This window comes from Malania oleifera, chromosome 1, assembly GCF_029873635.1.
Source record: "Malania oleifera isolate guangnan ecotype guangnan chromosome 1, ASM2987363v1, whole genome shotgun sequence".
Lineage (NCBI taxonomy): Eukaryota > Viridiplantae > Streptophyta > Magnoliopsida > Santalales > Ximeniaceae > Malania > Malania oleifera.
In genome coordinates this window covers 629,340-652,799 of record NC_080417.1, presented here as the reverse complement: position 1 = coordinate 652,799, position 23,460 = coordinate 629,340, and the positions used below count along the sequence as shown (strand labels likewise).

Genomic DNA, 23,460 nt, shown 5'->3' with positions numbered 1-23,460 from the left:
AGAATTTTATTATTATTATATCAAGAGGTGCAAATTTTAAAGCATGGGATTTAATTATTTCATTGTGTGGCATGAGTTTATTACAGTTTAGTATGGTATTTATACAGTTTTACAAATATCATGTTTTACAACTTATTAGCAGGAAAATATTGATATCAGTTTTCTAAAAATATGATTTAAAATACTATTCAGAATGTCATGACTTCTGATCCATAATACTCGGTTATTTAGTTTATTCAATTAATTAGTCAAAAATTCAGATTATGCAGAGCATCAAAGATGGTATGATTATTTTTGTATCATGGTAAAAACAGTAAGATAATTATATATATACCAATACTAAATAGTATCAGACCCTGTGGAAATATTCAGTCAGATTTACACAGTAGAGCATGGTACCATTAATATATCATATTAGAGTGCAACCACATATCTCAGGTGGTGTGTGGATTCCGTCTAACCACGCCAGGAGAGATTGCAGTCTCCCCAGAAAGCTGGGTTGAGGTGGCCGGTTAGACAAGACAGAGTAGTAGTATGCTCGGAGAGACTGTAGTGGGTCAGATGGTTGATAGTGATATGGATTGACTTGCCTAGTAGGCCAACTAGAGTAAGTCCCACTTACGGACCGCACAACCCTGTCATAAGGGGTTAAATCATGACATTCAGTTCCCAGGGTGTAATGACCAGAAGAATAATGGTATTTAAATAGTAAAAGAAAGGGAAATGGAAATCGGAAACAGAAGATGGCAGTCGACGACGTTGCATTTTGGAAAGGATAAATCTCAAGAATTTTTCAACTCCTTGTCGATGAATACAGGGGACTCGTCGACAAGGGTATAACAGGAGCTCGTTGACAAGGATGGAATTCGTCGACAAAAATATAGTTGGGCTCATCGACGAGGTGACGTGGCTCGTCGACGAGGAAATACTGAGAGGATGATTTTGGGGTTTCTAAATTTCATCGACGAAGGGGAGAGTTCGTCGACGAATTTTGTATTGACCTCGTCGATGAGGTGACGTGGCTCGTCGACAAATGCCACAGTTTGAATAGGCCTAAAGTTCATTTTCTGCTGAAATTTTCTATGCAGATCTTTTCTCTCTCCTACCCTTCGATCTCTCCTTTTTCTCTCTTCGATTTCGGCCCGAATTTCCACCGGTTTGACGATCTAAAGCCACCACGACGCTCTTGAGAAAGTTCTCTGCAAGTTTGCCAGAGCGGATCGTCGATGGGGCTGAAGTGAGTCATCCCAAATCCAGGGTAAGGCTTTCTACTCAATATTTGGATTTTTAGCAGTTGTAGAAAGTGTTATATGCTTATAAATACTAAACTTTATTTTTGGGAAATGTTGTTTTTAGGGTGTTGAGTTGGGAACCCTGCGGGTACGGGACAGATTTTCTTAGGGGCTTTTCAGGAAATAGGTAAGGGGATAAACTAAGCTAATTCTTTTTAAGAAAATGTATGTATATATAGCATTTTGATTTCAGGAAAGTAAATATGTTCATATATATATGATTTATATTTGAGAAAACACTATTGAAAATGATGGTATGTTGAATATATGAAAAATCTGTTGGTGTGGCATGAGTATAAAATGTTATGAAATATTGTTTTCTGAAAATGTGATTATGATACGGATTTTATAATGAAAAAATCAGCATACGGGCCAAGATTTTTATATGTTTTGCCGGCGTACGGGTCGTGCTATGTGTATGATTTGTCAACGTACGAGCTGAACTATGGATATATTTTGCCGGCATACGGGCCGTGCTATGGATGTGATTTGCCAGCATATGGGCTATGCTATGATATGTTTGCCGGTGTATGGGCCGAACTATGGAAATGATTTGCCAACGTACGAGCTGTACTATGATTTGTCGGCGTACGGGCCGAACTATGGTAAAATGTGTAATACCGATGATTTTCATGATATATGTATATATGCAAAATGATATGATTAATCTGATAATTAATGATATGAATTATCCATGCATCACAGTTTCAGTATATGTTATATGATATCAGAACCTAACTGGTTTGGTCTAGGCTAGCACTTGCACGGTACCGTTGCTATGTGTCCATGGTATTCGTGATTATGATATCTGTGTTAACGCCACTATACGGAGTGGTGTGAGATTTGATGGTCAATGTGGTTGTTAAGAAGTGTGTGAGCACCCTTAGTGTACGGACCAGGTCTGGTAGACCCATCAGACTTACAGACTGTACTTTTGACTTGGCAGTGGTCGGCCAACCATTGTCAGGTCCCACCTTCGGGCCACACAACCCAGTCATGTGGGGGTAATACATGACAACAGCCAACTAACCTACTAGGAATGTTTTTGTGTTATTACTATTATATGAGATGAAATATGTTTATGAAAATGCGGTATGTTCTGTCATGTTTTGATGATACATATGTTTCACAGATTTGACATAACAGCTTACTGAATATGTTCTGTATGGTATGTGTATAACACGGAATACTCATGTTGTCACACACTAGTATTAGTTTATTTCCCTTACAAAGAGGTGTCTCACCTCGAAATTTTATAAATATTTTAGGAGCCCCTGATAGGAGAGCAGGTAAAGCCCCGTTGATCTAGTACGATAGATTTGCCCTTCCAAAAGGGTGAGTATTTTGATTGGGTCGGATGTATTTTGTGGAAATGACCCTAAGACATCTTTTTGGGTTGAGTGTTGTGTGTGTATATATATATATATATATATATATATATACAGTGATGATAGTAACTTTGGTATTGTGATGTATGGTATAATGAGATGTATATGATTGTATGTTTCCTGCTACTTAGGCTTCTACTTTATGTTCTGATATATCCCTAGTACCCATGGGTCTAGGTGGGCTAAGATCTGTCAAGCTTTGTGATATTGTATTTATTATATATAAAAAATGTGGAAATTAAGCAGGTCATCACACAGGGTATTATCACAGTCATTTTTATTTATATATACAAATATACAGTGCAGCAACAGTTTTATTATAATATTAGAATTATGTGTGATTAGAAAACTCAGATTTTTAATTGTATTTTAAATTATAATAAACGTAATATGTACAGTATACTAGACTAGCCGTTTCACAGTCTCAAATACTATAATAGTGGATTTTAATGTGTACTTAGTAGCCACATACTAGTAATAATATATTTCCTCCTACTGAGCGTTGTTTCATCCTAGTGACTTACCATTTTTCAGGTGATTCAGTTAGGCAAGCAGATCAAGCTCGCGGGTAGAGGAGTTTTTGCGCTACCCTTTCTGGAAGGGTAAGTGTTTCTGTGGTGTTAGTGGTTTGGGGGTAGTTCCCAGGATTTTGATGGATGTCACTGGGTATTTTGTGCTATATATTTTGGGACTTTTTAGTTTTCTGGTATTGTATATAAATGTTTATAGTCTCATGTTTACCGCTATTTAGGAATGTATTGTGTACAAAATTTTCCTCAGTGCTCCTCTGGGCCTGAGATTTTTTCAGTAGTATTACAGATAGGTTTGCTATATGTTTATATATATATGAAGGAAAAAAAGGTATATAAAAGCAGGTAGTTACACTGGTATTATATATGGGACTCAGACACTTTATGTATTCTGTTGCATGGATAGTATATATTAATGGACAGATTACCTGGTACCCCCCTTCGAGTCGGGTCATGTTGATATATGGTATCAAATATATTTGACAAATGATTAATTATTTTTGTTGTTTATTGTATTGAAAAAAAAATGGTTGATAAAAAATCGAGTCGTCGCAACACTAGCTTTCAATTCCATACTCAGATAATTAGTTAGCCAAATAAAAATTGTGGTATTACAACGACTCCAAGAATTGAATAATGGAGAAGAAGGATCTGGTTCTGTGATTGAGTCATTCACAAATCCAAACTTGTTCTTGGAACTCAAAGCCAAGAACACAGATCTAGCCTAACTCATGTAATTTTCTGGACCTGTGAGAGGTTGAGAAATAAGAACAAACCCTGGATTTTCATTCACATGAAGAAAATAAGGATTGTTAGCATATTCATCTGTCATTATTGTGTTTGAATTGGACACAGTTTGCAAAGAACTGAAATTAGATGTTGTTTGCGATGAACCAACAACGGAAGCCATTGAAGTACTCAAAGAAGCTTGAAATCAAGAATTTAGAAATTGAAAACAGAGAGTGAAAGAAAGCTCTGATACCATGTTACAATTGAATGAAAGTATTTCAACTTTATTCAATGTCCAAAGAGAAGATTACAAGGGTATATATATATATACAACAACTTATAATTGAATTTAACAACTCAAGAATCAAAAAAAACTTAACTAAACTAACTAACTGAGATCAACACAGCAAAATAAAGATATATAAGGAAACACAGATATAAAAACACAGAGATAGAGTAAATTAGGGTACTACAGTAAACTTTTTTTAGAGTAAGACTCTGAGCTCCTTGAAGTCATGTCGAAGTGTTCGGATAGTGTTACAATCACTCGAGAACCAAAAGGGATATTTTCTATTTTATTTCTATCTCTTTTCTTTTTAAGACAACACATGTGTAATTACGGTAACCGTTCTACGAACCGGTGTCGTTAAGAGTGTTGAAAGACTAATAATCACTGAGATGATTGACTAACCACCTTCTTTACCTACAAATGTGCTTTCGAACTTAAAATATGATTTTCGCAAATCTTTTGTAGATTTTGTTTTTATTTTCTCTGTGTTTTAAAATAATAATAATAAGAAGAAGAAGAAGAAGAAGAAGAAGAAGGTGGCAACTCTATGTTATATGTTTTTCAACTATTTTACCCTTTTTCTTTAAAATTCTTTTTGTCTTGAGCCGCCATTCCTTTTTTTTATCAGCATTTTGAACAAAATTTGGCTGTTTACAGTGTGTGCATATATTCGTGTGTGGGGTGCTTGGTATATAAGTAAACCTTTTTTCTTAAAAAAATATTATTCACACTATTAATTAAGGGAACTTTAAACGATTTTCAATGATTTTTTTCTTCAATCATCTTTCTAAAAATGTCCTTATAAGTTATGTTATAATTATAACACATAAATCATGGATACATGAAAAATGTAATAGGTTTTTTAAAAAATAAAAATAAAAAATAGAAAACACATTTATAACTTCCAATTATTTTTTTAATAGACTTTTTTCACTCTTTCACAGTCTCATTCTCTTTCATGGGGATGAAGATTCAAGTCCCTTTGTTGCCCGGTGTTATTTGTTGATATTTATTATATTTAGCAAGTTTGTTTGCCATGTACTTAGTTGGTTTACCGTTGATCGATCGTATTAGGGTTTTGATGCATCATTTACTTATAAGCCTCTCCCCTCCTCCTACCAGATTTGCAGACAATTTGTTCGCCTTTTCCCCCTTATTGAGGAGGCTTTGGATTCCCAAGAAGATATCCTTTGACCCCACGCAGTTCCCTTGCAGATGCTTTCACAACTGCCTCAAAGACTATATGGCTAAGTGGGCTTCACCTTCTTTTCAAATTTTACTTTCTTTGTCCTCTATAAGCTCGTGTCAATTAGCTCTTCAATGTCTCTTGTTAACAAAGTTGATTCTATTGTCTTGGAGCACCGTAAAGGGTGGAGTACATGAAGGATTTGGTTACCAAAGCAAAGTTCCATGTATCTTTTGAAGGCCAACTTAGTGCTTATAAGTCTAACCACGAAGGCAGCGACGAATCAATAGAAATGGCAGTTGAGTCTTCCATAATAGTCACTTTAGGAGGAATTGGTGAGGCATTGCAGATGGAGCTGGTGCTGGGAGGCTTAGGCAACCAATTTTGACGAGCTTGTGACCAAGCGGTTCAATACTTCCTATGCCTATTGGATGTTATTAGATGATTAGGCCTCTCTTTTTAAGAGTGGTTTTGAACTCTAGAATGCGACAGTTAGGCATGGATGGGAATCCATTTCTCAAGAGCTTTGCTAAAGCTTGGACCCTATTTCTCTAGCTAAGAGGAGAGGGGTGGGGACTTGCCACCTTGTCATCGCAACTGAGGAAGGGGCTGTTCTCGACTTACCTCTCAGAGAGACGGGAGTTATCGCGGTTTATGAGAAAGAGATGACGAAGGTTAATGGATTCTGCCAATGGCGGCTACCACCCTTGCGTTTTTTTATAGTGACATTGATAGAAATTACGAAGGAAATGACTTGAAAAAAAAAGAGGCATCTCTCCCTTCACCCATTAATCAAATGCAATAGAGAATTTAGAAAATAAAAATCATTTTTCTCTAAAATAATTTAAATTATTTGTGTTTTTACATACCATATAGATTTGTATGTAAATTAATTTTAAACTGATACTCTTGGATGACAATTTTTAAAAATAAAATGCTTTTCATATAAAACATTGCACTTAAAATAGGCATGAAAAACTAGCACGCTAGAACAAACAAGTTTTGAAGTAAAGTTGTGTCTGAGAACATAAATCTTGAGCCCTTGAATTCAAATTTGTGTTTAGTTGTACAAAATATAATATAATTCATATAGTAAATTTTTTTCTTTTCCAAATCCACACAAATCCAAGTCTGAAATTCGAGCTCCAACCTCTCATACACAAACGCAGAAGTAGTTTCACGAAACACAATGTTTTACATAATTAAAATATTTTTTCTTTCATATATAGCACAGATTTGTTTTAAACAACAAACTAGACAAAGAAATAATATGATGTTTTGGGGTAAGGGGTTGGATTTTCCAGCACTCCAATAATTGAGAACTTAGAGGCTTATTAAGATTAATTATCGGTAGCACACCAACAGAAACAAAATGAAATTTATCTAAAACACAACCTAGTTTTTTTATTTTGGTGCAGAGTGCAAACCTCTAACCAACGCCTGAAAAGGAAGGACACTGGCCTCTACCTGTTTGCAAGATTTCTACCAAATGCAACCAAGCATAGATGAAGTTGGAATCTACCTTAAGTTACATTTATCTGCTTCAGAATACCATTTTGGGGGTGTGGGCAACACAGCAGCGTCAGAGCCCCTCAGTTTATTTCCAAGGAAAAGTTGTGGGTATTGTTGTTCTCGCAAGCTCTGAAGCCATGGTTAAGAGGGCTCCCCGGACCACCAGGGGATTCGCTCAGCGTTCCGTGTGATGAGGGGCTCCCTACTGCTGTTGGTCCTGGCGTCTGCTGTTTTGGTGGAGCAGAATAGGGGTCAGACGAATTCCCTGATCTTGTGTCTTTCTGACCCCCTGCCATAAAACTACCAATTACCACCTGCATTGGATCAAATGTGACCAACTCAATAACATGGTTTCTACATAGCAAGAGTGTAACAATATGAGCATCGATGCAAGGAGGTGAAATTGATCCATTTTATTTTCCACAACTTGCAAACACTTCCTCATTACAAAAGTGAAGATCTATCACTGTAAATGTTTTACATATATATAATTCCTTGAATCAAAAACAGGAGAAATTACAGAGAAAGAGGATGAGGCATCCTCCTGAAAAACAAAATCAAAAAACAAAAACCAGAAACAAAGAAATTCAAAGAGCTACATGGATGCTGCCTTCCAGTCCTTATGGATATCGAACAGTGAGAGACCCTCAAAAACCCCAAAAGAATGAGCCCAAAAGGAAGCAGAAAAAGTAACTTCCTCCCAAATCAAGTTCAGAGTCGTCTTTTGGTGTTTAAAAATTCTAGCATTCCTTTCAAGCCAGTGTCCAGAAAGTAGCAAAAACTATGTAAATCCAGAAATTTCTCCCTCTTCTATCCTCTCCCAAACCCCAAAATTTCACCGTTAAGAACTCATGAACAGACTGCAGAGCCACCCAAACCTTTCCAAAACAGGAGAACAATTGTTCCACAAAGACCTAGCCACCCCACAATGCAGAAATAAATGACAGTTAGTTTCATTCTCCTCACGGCACATCACGCGCGCATCTAGCCTAGGAACCTTATGAGGTCTCCTAGCCTGAAACAAGTCATTCATTTTAATCCTGTTCAGAACCAAAGTTCAGATGAAAGCTCAAATCTTGAAAGGAACTTTAACCTTCCACACAATTTTATCCAGATGGAAAGGACTAGGATTTAGAGATTTTGTTAGAGGATAAAAACAAGACTTGAAGAAAAGGGCCCTGAAGAATCCTCAATCCAAAGCCTATCATCCCCCTTGTATTAGGATTAAAAGAATTTAGAACACTCAAATAGCAAGTGAGCTCATCCAGCTCTCTCTCATTGAGACATCTGAAGAAATGGAAGCCCAAGAAACAAAACCCCCTTCAAAAGAATAAAATTCTGACATGGTGTGTTTTGGATGGAAGACAATCTATGCAAATGTGGTACTAAAAATTCCAATGAAATCTCACCCACCCAAAGATCCTCCCTAAAGTGAACCTGAGTAAGGGGAAAAAACAACCGAATGCCCGGGAAACAAATTTCCAAAGACTCGCATGAGTGATAGGTACACCACATATTCCTGTTAATACCATACTTGTTTTTAATTACCTTTTGTCATAAGGAGTTAAGACTCTAAGGGAAACCTCCATAACCATTTTCCTACTAAGGAGATATTCTTAGACACCACATTACCAAGCCCTAGTCCCCCCCCCCACCTTGGATTTAGGTCCCCTAACTACCTCCCAGCTAACAAGGTGATCCCTCTTGTCCTCATCGTAACCAAATCTCTTATTAAATTCTCCAAGTTCCAGCCCACTTTCGAGGGAATTTTAAAAAGGGATAAAAAGTAAACGGGAGCATTAGAGAGGGGAAGCACCAATAAGAGTAATCCTACTGCCAAAGAGAGATAAGCCTTTTTCCAACCCTCTAATCTTTTCCCTACCTTCTCGATCATTGGGTCCCATAAAGTGACAGAGATAGGGTTATCCCCCAAAGGCCAAGATACAAGATAGGCCAGGACAAAATATCACACCTTGTTGGAGATCTAAAGCCCTCTAACTCCCTATTACTCAGATTAACACCTGCAAAGCCACTCTTCTTTAACCCCGAAATCTTCTAAAACATGCTAGGCATACCACTTATCACACATCGATCCAGGGCATATAACAAAAGCCTACTGAGACCATCCACCACCAATGTGAACAAAAGAGGAGATAACGGGTCCCCTAATTTAAACCCATGGAAACCCCAAACCAATCCCTAGGCTGTGTTGGAAGCGTAGTTGAATAGTATCCGTATACATGAATAGTAACATACGTAAATTGTAACAAATTCAGCTTTATCTGATACCACTTACTTTATACCCAATTCAAGATCGAATTGATATAGAGAAAGACGGTGAAGAACAAGCCATACAAATACAAGACCGAGAATTTTACGCGGAAAACTCTCCAATTTGGAGAGAAAAACCACTTAGGAGCTAGAAGCAATTCACTAATTCAAATGAGAAGACTACAACAATACAAAAGAACTCTTAAATTTTCTCTCAACCCTCAAATACAAAATTGGCTAGCAAGCCTTCAAAATACAAGGAACTCTAAGTTTTAGGGGATGATAGAAATGAGATGGGATGAACCTATTTATAATCAAAATACGAGTATTGTAGTAGTACTGTGCAGTAGTGTAGTAGTACTGTGCTGTACTATAGTAATACTATGCGGTATTGTAGTAATAACAACTGCTACCCTTTTTTGACCCAATTTACAATAACTACCACCTTCTTCAATCTTCTCTTCTCTTTTCTTTATTATTCCTTTATTGTGGGGCCCACAAATTGGTGGTGGACTCTACTTACCTCACAAATCTCCCCCTCACTACCAATTTGGGGATGTTTCTAATCTTTAAGATTTCCTTTCAAAAATTCTAACTTAATTTCCCCTCACTACCAATTTGGAGATGTTTCTAATCTTTAAGATTTCCTTTAAAAAATTCTAAATTCTGTGCTTCTCCCCCTCCAACTCAAGCCTCTCACTATTCTTCATTCTTTTTCAGACATTTACAATATTAGCTAATTTCAAGCAATGGTTGAACTTAGTTCCATTTACTACCTTGGTTAACATATCGGCGGGATTCTCCTTCATGTCTATTTTCTAGAGTCGAAACTGCCCATTATTCATTATATAACAAAAAAAGTGATACCTAACATCAATGTGCTTAATTCTAGCATGATAAACTTGATTCTTTGCTAAATGGATAGCACTTTGATTATCATAGTACACCATCACCTTTTCTTGGTGAATTCCAAATTCTACAATCAAATCATGAATCCAAATGGCCTTTTTATAGCATATCCAACTGCCATATATTCTGCTTCTATAGTAGATAATGCAACCGTGGGTTGCAAAGTAGACCTCCAGCTGACTGATCCCTTTGCCAAAGTAAACAAATATCTTGTCGTAAATCTTCTATTATCCAAATCGCATGCATAATCTGAATCTACATATTCCACAAGAAAGTTATCTAAACTATTAGGATCTTTTTCAAATTTCAAACCAATAGTCATGGTACCTCTAAGATACCTCAAAACCCACTTAGCTACTTTCCAATTCTTTTTACCTGGATTATGCATATATCTACTAATTACATCAACAACTTAAGAAATATCAGGTCTACTACATACCATCAAATACATGAGACTTCCCACCAAACTAGCATATGGTATTTGTTCCATATATCTTTTTTTGTCAATGCTTGGGGACAATTTTGCACTGAGTTTAAAATGGAGAGCTAAAGGAGTACTTACTGCTTTTGTATTTTCTTTCATGCCAAATTGTTGTAGTACCTTCTTCAAATATTACTTCTGGGTTAGGCAAACAACACCCTTTTCCTTGTCATGAGTGATTTCCATTCCAAGAATTTATTTGGCTTCACCGCGATTCTTCATCTCAAATTTCATCTTCAATTTAGTCTTTAAATTCTTCAATCTCTTTTATACTTTTGGCTGCAATCAACATGTCATCAACATACAAAAGCAAATATATGAAAGAACCATCATTCAATTTCCGAAGATAAACACAATGATCATATTGGCTTCTTATGTAGCCATAGTCTTTCATAAATTGATCAAACTTCTTGTGCCATTGCCTTGGAGATTGTTTCAAACCATACAAAGACCTTTTTAACTTGCACACCCAATCTTCTTTGCTTTTTGTCTTGAAGCCATCAGGTTGCATCATATAAATTTCTTCTTCAAGATCTCCATGTAAGAAAGCCGTCTTCACATCAAGTTAAACCAAATTCAAATCAAATTGAGCTCCTATGGATAGAAAAATTCAAATAGAGGAATGCTTCGCTATTGGAGAGAAAACTTCATTATAATCAATTCCCTCCTTTTAAGCATACCCTTTTGCTACCAACCGAGCCTTGAATCTAACTTTCTCTTTCTTACTTGGATCTTCCTTCTTAGCAAAGACCCATTTGCAACCAATTGCTTTCTTTCCTTTGGGTAACTTTACAAGCTCCCAGATGTCATTCTTCTAAAGAGATTGCATTTCTTCATTCATGGGTTTATTCCATTCCACATTTTTAGAACATGCAACAGTTTCTTTATATGTGGAAGGAATATCATCTTCAACTATAGGCGGGGCATACGCAACCATGTCTGTATACCCGTTGGCTTCTTAATCTCTCTTCTAGGTCACCTAGTTGCAATAGACTCTTCCTGCTGTTGTGGCTCTTCTACTAGTTCCTCCTCTTCATCGTCTCTTTCATCATTATCTTCTGTGACTGGAGGAGTATATTCAGATTCAAGTCTTATAATGGCCTTTTTGATTTCTACATCTTGCAAATTACCTTTGTTAGTCTTTTCCATGGGTGCATCTTCTTTTCTTTTCCCGAGCATTCGAATTTCATCAAAAATGATATCCTTGCTAAATATCACCTTTTTCGCTTCTTTACTCCACAACTTGTAACCCTTCACACCACTGCAAAAGCTAAGAAAATGGATTCTTTTGCTCGGGGATCAAGCTTTCCATCAGTTACATGGTACTAAGTTGAACGACCAAAAATATGCAAGGAATCATAATCGATAGTAGGTTTTCCAGTCCATAACTCAATGGGTGTTTTTCGTTTAAGTACTGCGGATGGCAATCTGTTGACGATATAGCTAGCATATGTAACAAATTCTACCCAAAACGCCTTACCCAAACTAGCGTTGGATAGCATGCATCTCACCTTTTCCAGCAAAGTGTGATTCATTCTTTCTGCTATGCCATTCTATTGTGGAGTTCCCTTCACGGTGAAATACCTCCTAATTCCTTCATCATTGCAAAACTTCTGAAACAGATCAGACTTGTATTCTCCACCATTGTCTGATCATAGGAACTTGATCTTTCTTCCTGTCTGGTTTTCAATCATTTTCTTCCAAGCTAAGAACACGTTCAGGAATTAATCTTTATGCTTCAGGGTATACACCCAAAGTCTTCTAGAGAAGTCATCTACAAAAGTGACGAACCAATGTTTGCCGCCTAATGATGGAGTCTTAGTGGGACCCCACACATCAGTATTTATAGTCAAAAATGCCTTTTGTTTGGTGGACAGCAGTACCAAACTTCACTCTTGTTGGTTTTCCAAGTACACCATGTTCACAAAATTCTAATTTACAAGTTTTGGCACCTTTCAACAAGCCTTGTTTTGCCAGCCCTTGCATAGCTTTTTCACTAGCATGTCCAAGTCACATGCGCCAAAGCCTTGTAGTATCAAAAGTGTCTCCTTCTGATTTATTTACAACGGTGTCCTTGCAACAAATATAGGTTATTTCTCCTTGTGCCCTTTAAAACAACAAGAGCACCTTTAATCACCTTCATAACTCCATTTTCAATAGTGATTTTGAATCCTTTGGAATCAAATAACCTACTAAAATCAAAGTCTTTTTCAAATCAGGTATATACCAGACATTTGTCAGCATTAGAGTTGTTCCATTATGTAGCTCCAATCGGACAGTACCAACTTTCTTTTGGCATGGACGATCATCTCCCATGAGTACTTTCCACCATCTACTATTTCAAGATTGGTGAAATAGCTTTTATTTTATGTCATATGGTGGGTGCATCCCGAATCGAGGATCCATTCATCAAGTTGGCATTCTATTGTGGAGATAAGTTCTATGTCTATATCCTCATCAGACTCATCAGCTACATTAGCAATTGTTCTAGTGCTCGCATTCTGCTTCTCCTTGTGCTTCTATTTAGGGCAGTCCTTTCTCCAATGGCCTTTGTTGTGACAAAATCCACATTCATCTTTAGCAAGGAATCTTCTTCCATTCGAAGAAATTACTCTTGATTTGGAGGGAGCATTGTTCCTTTTGGATGTTTTGCGGATTTTGGACCTCCCCCGTACCACCATAGCTTTCGATGCATTACTTTCAACTTCTTTATCCTTTTTATGGGTTTCATGATTCATCAATGCATCTGAGACATCCTTAAAAGAAAGACTATCTTTACCATACATTATGGTGGTTACAAAATACTCATAAGGATCAGGCAAGGAGTTTAGCAAAATAATAGCTTTATCCTCATCTTTAATTTCTTCATCTAAATTTAACAAATCAGCCAGCAGTTTGTTCATAACATTGAAATGATCAATCATAGACATACCTTCCTTGTATTGGAATCTAAAGAGCTTTTTTTTCAAATGCAGCCTATTTTGGATGCTCTTCATCATGTATTTGTCTTCTAGCTTCTGCGATAGCGTCTTGGCTATGTTTTCTCTCATGACGGCATACTTAACATCTTTTGCAAGGAACCACAAGTTATTTGATTCCGTTGCTTCCAATCTGCCTCCTTCATTTCATCGGGTTTATCTTCCACCGTTATGTCTAGTCCTTGTTGATTAAGGGCATCCATAACTTCACATTACCACACTCCAAAGCTATTACTTCGATCAAATTTTTCGACTTCAAACTTTGTGATTGAAACTACAACGGTTGTAGCTTTGGAACCGTTTGTACTTCTGTCTTCGCTTGCCATCTTTCTCCAAATCAAATATATGGCTCTGATACCAATTGTTGGGAGCATGGTTGAACAGTATTCGTATACATGAATAATAACATATACGTAAACAGTAACAAATTCAGCTTTATGCCTTTATCTGATATCATTTATTTTATACCCAATTCAAGATTGAATTGATATAGAGAAAGACAATGAAGAACAAGTCATACAAATACAACACTGAGAATTTTATGTGGAAAACTCTCCACGGAGCAGCTAGAAGCAATTCACTAATAAGCCTTCAAAATTCAAGGAATTCTAAGTTTTTGGGGATGATAGAAATGAGATGGGATGAACCAATTTATAATCAAAATACGAGTACTATAGTAGTACTATGCGGTATTGTAGTAGTATTGTGCGTTACTGTAGTAGTACTATGTGGCACTGTAGTAATAACAACTGCCACCCCTTTTTGACCAAATTTACACCATCTACCACCTTCTTCAATCTTCTCCTCTTTTCCTTACCATTCTTTTGTCGTGGAGCCCACAAATTGGTAGTGGACTCTACTTACCTCACAGGCTGCCCATTAAATATCACTGACATATTAGCTGAACAAAGGCAGCCTTTAATATATTTGTGCCACAAAGGCACAAAGCCCCTTTTGACCAAAACGTTGTCTAGGAAACCCCAAGTGATCATATCATAGGTTTTTTTTCAAAATTTGAAAATAACAGAAAGACTTTAAATGTATATTATAAATGAAAGATTGTAACTTAATAAAACATAAAAGGATGATTTTATACACGAACAGAAACCAATTAAGCCAAAAAAAAAAAAACCAAAACAAAACAAAATAGATTTTTTGTCAATGCCACAATTTTTTCATGGTAAAAACATGCCAGAAAAGAATATAGAGTTGTCCCTGATTGCCCTTTCTAGCTGAAATGTTAGTGGTACAAATTCTGAATAAACTGTGCCCCCAACCCCAAAAAATTCCAAACCCCCCACCCCCCACCAAAAATAAAATAAAATAGAAGGAAATGGAAAAGGTCAAAAAAATGTAATGAAATGTATTTAAATGCCATGAGTTTTGATGCAGCAAAGACAATTAATTTTGGGTAAATGTCCTTACAAGTTGGGGAAAACACAATCTGAAGTCAAAATATAAGACAAACCTGGACGGGACATGCTGCAGTCAGGGGCCCTGCCACACCACCACCTAAGACTTGACCATCTGGCCCAGCCAATGACACACTCAAACCACCTATTCGGCCTCGCTGTCCAACACTCTCTGAGAGCAGAAATGAACCAGAGAGGGATAGAATTTCAAATCGTCCCTACAAAAGCTGCACATGTTATCATGTGTTCAAGAACTAAATACTAACTGCTACATAAAACTTGTTCAAATAATATGACTTTTATGTCCAATGTGCTGGATCACCATTATCTGCCTCCAAGGGCAAAGTTCTGTCAAAGGATTAGTAAGTGATACCATTAAGAGTACATAAAGAATAATTTTGTTACATGTTAAAGCCTAAAGAGCCAGTGAATTAAGCACTGCTATTTGTGCCAGATTATATTGGCATCTACCAGATGGGCATTAAAACAGCTATAATCTCCAATTAGAACGCTTAGACTGCATAAAGAACAGAAGAAAAGGCAAAAGAATGAATATTCTTTTGACACACAGAAACTGAATCATTAGCACATTGGGTTTTACACAACATTTAAGATAAGTACATTGGATTCTTGATTATTCAATGAGTCTACTATAAACACTTGTGGACAATCGACATCTGCCAAAATACTAACATCAACTTCTCAAAAAGTGACGACAAATATCTCTTTGTTGTTAATTTGTTGATCCCAATGATTCCACTTGTTCAAATGCTATATAAAGCAGAATAAACTGATATCATTTCCCAAAAAGCATTAACATGCATGTGCTAGTGTGGTAAAATAAAATTCCAAGGGTGAGTATAACACCCCACTTGGGGCTCCCTACCCCAACTTCTTTTGTGGAGAATAGGGAGCATCTCATTTTGTCACATTTAATGAGCCACTATAGCCAATTTTAACTTTTGGGCGTATCAGACTTATTGGGCTTTTTAAGGATCAAGTTAATTTTCACATGGTTCAAGAATGACTTGAAAGGGTGACAAGTGAAAAAGTTAAGAAGCATGCATGCTCTATTGTTTAAAATTTGATCTTTTAGCAACACATTCCTCATGCAGCACACTTCCGCAAAAGCCGACTGTTTTCACCTTTATTCAATGTTCTCATTATGACTTCTTCAGTTCTTAATATTTTTTAGTCAAACTAATTAGTAATTTCAAATGAAAGTAGAGACTCGTAGGCCTTTCCAGTGAACCCCAAGATCACCATAGTCTAATAAATATTGAGAAAGAGATGACAGCAAAAGTTTTGATATACATGCAGGAGTAGGAAGATCACTGTTTCTTGAAAAACCTTCCTTATTCTTCACCATCCAACTCAGCAACTGAATTCCCTAAAACCTAACTTTTGATACTCTGATCATTGCTTGGACAGAAGTGTTGTTTTTCGTCCCACATTGGTAGAAAAGTTGCTTTGAATTTTTTTTTTGTTTGTCCCACATTGGTGAAAAGTGCTATTTGGACTTGAGGTTGAAGCTATATAAAGAGCTCAACTCTCCATTTGTAAAACACACCTCATAGATGTACTTTGTCAAAAAGTAGTGGATTGATCGTCGGCGCCCGAAGACATAGGTAATTCTATACCGAATCTCGTTAAATTCTTGTCTTGTTCTTTTTACTGTCTTTTATTATTAGTTTCTGCATTGCTTTAGTTTTTTATATATTCAATAGCATTAGTTGTAGTATTGGTGTTTGGCCCAAGTGGGGTGCCCGACACAATAATTGGTATCAGAGCTAGGTTGAATAGTGTCACTACGAAGGTGTTCCTCTGTTAGGATCCTTAATTCCACGTTTGATGCTTAAGAAAGACCTTATCTTACCGAGTGCTTAGAGACTATTGCGGCTCAGTCGCTCCCTGGAGGTCGGCCTGGTCAAAGTGGAATTTCATAGGATAAACAGAGTAGATACAGTTGATGCATACTATTCATCCTAGGCCTTTTGCTTTGTTAGTTGCTATTGAATATATAGAAGATGGCAGAAACTAGTGCAGCAGTAAGAAAAACACTGTCCACACGAACTCCAACCCCAACGACTTCGACATCATCGTCAAAGACAATAGCTAATGCTCAGTTTGAGGTAGAGAAATTTGATGGTACCAATAATTTTGGTATGTGGCAATGTGAGGTGATGGACATCCTGTATCAACAAGAATTAGATATTGCTTTGGATGATAAACCAGCGTATATGGGTGACAGAGATTGGGAAAAGATCAATCGTCAGGCATATAGTATGTCTCGTTAAAAATCAAAAATATTGTATTATGAGGGAGACATCTGCAAAGAAATTGTGGAAGACATTGAAAGATATATTTATGACCAAGAGTTTTAGAAAATCGGCTCTATTTGAAAAAGAAATTGTTTCACTTCTAGTATCAACCAGGTATTTCGATTAATGACCACATAAATGCTTTCAATAAAATTTTGGCCGATTTGTTAAATTTGGATGAAAAGGTGAAAGATGAGGATAAAGCAATTTTGTTACTGAATTCTCTACCTGATAATTATGAACATCTAACCACCACTTTATTGTATAGGAAAGATAAATTTACTTTTGATGTTGTTTGTACTGCACTGATTAGTACTGAATGCAGAAAGAAGGATCATAGGGTCCATAAGGAAACAGCAAAAGCACTAACAATAAGGGGACGTTCTCAGAGTCGTAAGCCTAGAAGGAGGAGTAAATCTCATGGGAGGAGTATATCTCATAGGAGACCTGCTAAAGATGAATGTGCCTTTTGTCATGAGAGAGGACATTGGAAGAAAGATTGCCCTAAATTACTGCAGAAGAATAAGGGCAAAGCACATTCTAATGTCAATATAGCCAATGATGATGGAAGTGAGTCGGATTTTTCTCTTGTTGGAACATCTTCGTCACATTATTTTGGTGAGTGGATTTTGGATTCTTGTTGTTCTTATCACATGTGTCCCAATAGGGAATGATTTTATAATTTTGAAGAATTAGATGGTGGAGTTGGTTTTATGGGAAATGATAATACCTATAGAACAACTGGAATGGAATAGGATCAATACAATTGATAATACCTATAAAACAACTGGAATAGGATCAATACAATTGAAATGTCAAGATGGAACTATTAAAACCTAGACTGAAGTTAGGTATGTTCCAAGCCTAAAGAAAAATTAGATTTCATTGGGTGCCTTGGAATCTAAAGGGTTCACTATCACTTTGAAAGATGGAACCTTAAAGATTAAATCAGGTGTGCTGGTGATGATGAAAGGAATAAGGAAAAATAACTTGTATTATTTACAAAGTAGTATAGTTATTGGCTCAGCAGCTATTGTTTCTAAGGAAAATGCAGGTTCAGATACAACCAGGTTATGGCATATGCGACTGGCACATGTAGGAGAAAATTTTTTGCAACAATTAGCAAAGCGAGGTTTGTTGAAGGGTGCAAAGGTGTGCAAACTTGAATTTTGTGAGTATTGCATTCTGGGAAAAGAGACTAGAGTGAAATTGGGTACTACAATCCACCAGGCTGAAGGTATTTTAGACTACATCCATGCAAATGTATGGCGGCCCACGGCTTCATTGGGTGGTATGCATTATTTTGTCACTTTTGTTGATTTTTCCATCAGAGTTTGGGTGTATTCTATGAAACATAAAAATGAAGTGTGTGATATTTTCCTTAAATGGAAAAAATTAGTTAAAACTCAAACTGGCAGAAAGATTAAACTGCTCAGATCAAATAATGGTGGCGAATACACGGGTGACCTATTTATGAAAGTATGTCAGGATGAAGGTACTACTCGACACTTCATAGTTAGAGATACACCACAGCAAAATGGGGTAGCAGAGTACATGAATCGGACTTTACTGGAGAAAGTTCGATGTATGTTGTCTAATGCTAGGTTGGACAAAAGGTTTTGAGCTAAGGCTATTAGATATGCGTGTCATCTCATCAACCGTCTACCGTCAACTACAATGAGGGGGAAAACACCCTATGAGGTATGGTATGGAAAGCGTGCTAGTGATTATGATTCTTTACATGTATTTGGTACTATGACTTATTATCATGTTAAAGAATCTAAGTTGGATCCAAGAGCCAAGAAAGCAATATTCTTGGGGATTAGTGCAGGAGTCAAAGGATACCGTCTTTGGTATCGAGAGACGAAAAAAATGATTTTAAGCAGGAATGTGACTTTGATGAACTTGCAATGATGAAGAAAACAATATGCAAGGAGTCACCAATTGAAGAAAAGACCAGTGGTACTCAACAACAGGTGGAGGTTGAGACAATTTTGGGAAACCTAATGAGAAATGAGACTACACGATGTAACTCTCCAGTTACGATGGGGAATAGTGTACAAAAAGAGGAGATTTCAATCCGAAAATCTTCACAGCAACAAGAATCAATTGTTTCTCAGAGGCCAAGACAAGAAATTCAAAAACTTACTCGGTATACTAATATGGTGGCCTATGCACTTCCAGTAGTAGATGATAGTGTTCCTTGCAGTTCTAAAGAAGCAATGAGGAACTCTAAATCAGACAAGTGGAAAAGAGTAATGAATGAAGAAATGCAATCTCTTCATCAGAATCAGACTTGGGAGCTAGCCCAGCTGCCCAAGGGTAAGAAAGCAATTGGTTGCAAATGGGTTTATGTAAAGAAAGAAGGATTTCCATTGCAAATAATGTTCGCTTCAAAGCTAGATTGGTAGCTAAGGGCTACGCACAGAAGGAAGGCATTGATTATAATGAGGTATTTTCTCCAGTTATTAAACATTCTTCCATTCGAATTTTGTTGGCTTTAGTAGCACAATTTGATCTTAAACTAGTTTAGCTCGATGTAAAAACTGCATTTTTACATGGTGATTTGGAAGAGGAAATCTATATGACTCAGTCAGATGGATTTCAGGTTGCAAGAAAAGAAAATTGGGTATGTAAACTGGGTAAAGCGTTGTATGGTTTAAAACAATCTCCAAGACAGTAGTACAAATGATTTCATCAATTTATGATGGGTCACAAGTACATCAAAAATAAACATGATTATTGTGTCTATTTTCGCAGACTATAAAATGGATCTTTTATATATTTACTTTTGTATGCTGATGATATGTTGCTAGCTTCAAAAAACAGGGAAGAAATCAACAAGCTGAAAAGTCAGTTAAATCAAGAGTTTAAGATGAAAGATCTTGGTGAAGCAAAGAAGATACTTGGCATGGAGATATGCAAAGACAGAATGAGAGGAAGAGTCAGTTTAACTCAAAAACAGTATTTGAGGATCAAAGTTTTGGCATGTTTGAACAGTCAAAACTAGTCAGCACTCCTCTTGCTCTTCACTTCAAACTTAGTGCAGTTTTATCTCCTAAATCATATGCATGATCTGGGTAAAGGACATTGGCAAGCTGTGAAATGGATTTTGAGATATATTATGAATACAATTGATGTTGGTATAGTATTTGAGAAAAATAATACTATTGATCAACGTGTTGTTGGATATGTGGATTCTGATTTTGCAGGTGATCTAGATAAACGTCGATGAACTACTGGATATGTTTTTACATTTTCTAATGGTCCAGTCAGTTAGAGGTCTACCTTACAGTCTACCATTGCCTTGTCTACAACAGAAGCAAAGTACATGGTAGCTTCAAAGGCTATTAAGGAAGCATTTGGTTGCAGGGTTTACTTGAAAATTTGAGAGTTGTTTAGAAGCACATTGATGTGTTCTATGATAGCCAGAGTGCTATTCATTTGACAAAGAACCAATTCTACCATGCACGAACGAAGCACATCGATGTTGGGTTTCATTTTATACGGGATATTATTGATGGAGGCAAGATACTTCTTCAGAAGATTGCTATAGCGGAAAATTTCGCAAATATGTTGACCAAGATTGTGACAACAATCAAGTTCAAATATTGTTTGGGCTTGATCAATATCCTGCAAGTCTGAATATTTTTGGAAGGTGCCAATGATGTAGAACTCCAGAGAATGTTGGTGACTGAAAAATTTGTTGAATTTATCGTCAAAGTGGAGATTTGTTGTTTTTTGTCACACATTGGTAGAAAAGTTGTTTTGAACTTTTTTTTGTTTGTCCCATATTGGTGAGAAGTGTTTTTTGGACTTGAGGTTGAAGCTATATAAAGAGTCCAACTCTCCATTTATAAAACACACCTCAAAAATGTATTTTGTCAAGAAGTAGTGAATTGATCGTCGGCGCCTGAGGACGTAGGTAATTCTGTACCGAACCTTGTTAAATTCTTGTCTTGTTCTTTTTATTGTCTTTTATTATTAGTTTTTGCATTACTTTAGTTTTTTATATATTCAATAGCATTAATTTTAGTATTGGTGTTTGGCACAAGTGGGGTGCTCGGCACAACAAGAAGGGTTGATCAAGAGTCTTGAGTAACCTAGGTTAACTTGGATTAATTTAGACTTGTGGATTTTATGCTACAGCATCAAGGATTAATCCTAGCCCTTGGTTTACACCTAGCGATGCCTATAAAAGTGGGGTTCGGGCATTTGTTCGGGGATCCCAAGTGTTAAGATACCAAATAAAGAGTCCAAGAACTCATGCGTTATCAAAGTGTTGCCAAAGTGCCACCATCAAGACTGCAAAGGAAAAGGTAATTCTTGCAAGTATATAAAGTTTAACTGAAATATTTCTTATTCTGATTATATTCAAAGATTAATTAATCTCACAAGATACATTTAATGGTTCTTTTTTTTTTTTTTTTTGCACAATAGGTAGGAGCATGCTCTAGGAATTAATAGTATTAATGTATTATGTTATAATTGCATGTTTTATTGTGTTTGATCGCAATGAATTGGTGATTTTTCTCCCTAAGAATTATAAATTACCATAGATAGATCTCCTCTTTCAAGTAGACAACAAGAATTATCACAGAGAAATCCCTATCACCACCTATCCATATTTTTCCATGTTTAGGATTTATTGTTTTGAGATAATTGATTAGTTTGCATGAATTAAAACATGATGAAAGCATGGATTGTTTATTTGGTGTGTTATTTTTTTTCGGTGATCTGGCTCCCTCTTTTATAAAGGCCTTAGGACCACTTTGGATTTGATTCCCATTTCAAGAAGAGCCACAAATCGTCCAAAATTTATCAAAATCTCAAAGGACTTTTCAAAAACTTAACTATAAAACAAAATTTCCTTGAAATTGAAATTTAAAAACCAAGTTGGAATTTCTTCTAATAAATCCATTTTATTAACAATAAAGATTATTACTAGAAAGATTTGAATGATCACTTTGAGTCTTTCAAAATTTTGTGCGAAAGCCTCAAATGTAAAAATTAGTTGCATTTGCATGCTAATTAATTTTTAATTGATTTATGAATTCTATTTATAGATTAATTGAATTTACAGCTATTTCATTTTGTACACCACATACTTGTCATTTATATATTTTATTTACAATATTTTCATAAAATATTCCATGTTCATCACTAATTTCCATCATTTTCTAAAATTGAAATTGGAACCGACATTGACATTGGAATTTTTGTGAATCACAATTCTCTTTTTGGTAACAAAAAGATTTTACAAGAGGGAGAATGAGACATTCTCTAGGAAAAATTGGGACAACCCAGAAATAAAATAATAAAAAAAAAAAAAAAAGAGAAGAATCATCAAGTCAGCATGTTCCACCAATCTCTTTGAAACACTTGAAAACTTTCCCCTCTAAAAAATCCATACCCAACACAGCACGGCGAGGCCAAGTACTGAATTTTTTCCCAAACCAGTCTCAAAATAATTTTTTTTCCCAGAAAATATCCGAGCATTATGTTCCATTCATATTCCCCATAAAACCGCAAAAAAAAAAAGACACACACATTTCCATAAAGCTGGCATATATCCTTCTACCAAAGCCTACAAAAGAGATGTAAGGACATACCCAGCTCTCTCCCACAATACCAAAAAAGTGTATTCCAAATCCTCCAAGCAAACCCATGGCCAACTCTCCTTTTTTGGCTTCTTTTTACTCTATTTTATCTTGCATGATAAGTATAAAAAATGGGTTTGGCGTTAGTTTTGTTGCTTTTGCAATTGACAGAATTATATTACTTGTTTGTTTAAAGCCTTCCATATAAGCTAAGGCATCAAACAACAGTCCAAAGTTAGGTGTTTGGCGAATGCAAGTAAGACTGTTTATTGTTTAATTTTAGTGAATTTGTTAAACAACATGATAAATTAGGATTTTATTATTTCTAATTCCAGTTTTGATGAGATTTGGTGATTCACATGCTATGATTTGGGATGAATATTATGCTTAGCTTTGATTCTAATTTGATTGGAACATGATTTGGAACAAAATTGAAGCTTGAATTGATTTCCTAAATTAATTTAAATGGAATATGGCTTTCCTAGTTATTTTCACATGAAATTGAAGAAAGACCAAAAAGACAAAATTTCGCACTACTTGTTTTTCATTTGGTCCTCTAAAG

At 36.1% G+C, this 23,460-nt stretch overlaps 1 protein-coding gene across 3 annotated transcripts in view; it reads right to left on the bottom strand.

The window, feature by feature from the left end:
• Nucleotides 1-6,729: 6,729 nt before the first annotated feature.
• Nucleotides 6,730-23,460, bottom strand: part of LOC131165771 (AT-hook motif nuclear-localized protein 10-like) — a 29,777-nt gene continuing 13,046 nt past the window's right edge. For all 3 annotated transcript variants that reach the window (XM_058123822.1, XM_058123830.1, XM_058123838.1), the window contains exons 6-7: nucleotides 15,034-15,195; nucleotides 6,730-7,240 (exon numbers count right to left, since the gene is read on the bottom strand). In XM_058123822.1, coding sequence (XP_057979805.1) covers nucleotides 7,007-7,240; nucleotides 15,034-15,195 — 396 coding nt within the window. In that variant the 3' untranslated portion in view covers nucleotides 6,730-7,006. The remainder of the gene's footprint in view (nucleotides 7,241-15,033; nucleotides 15,196-23,460) is intronic.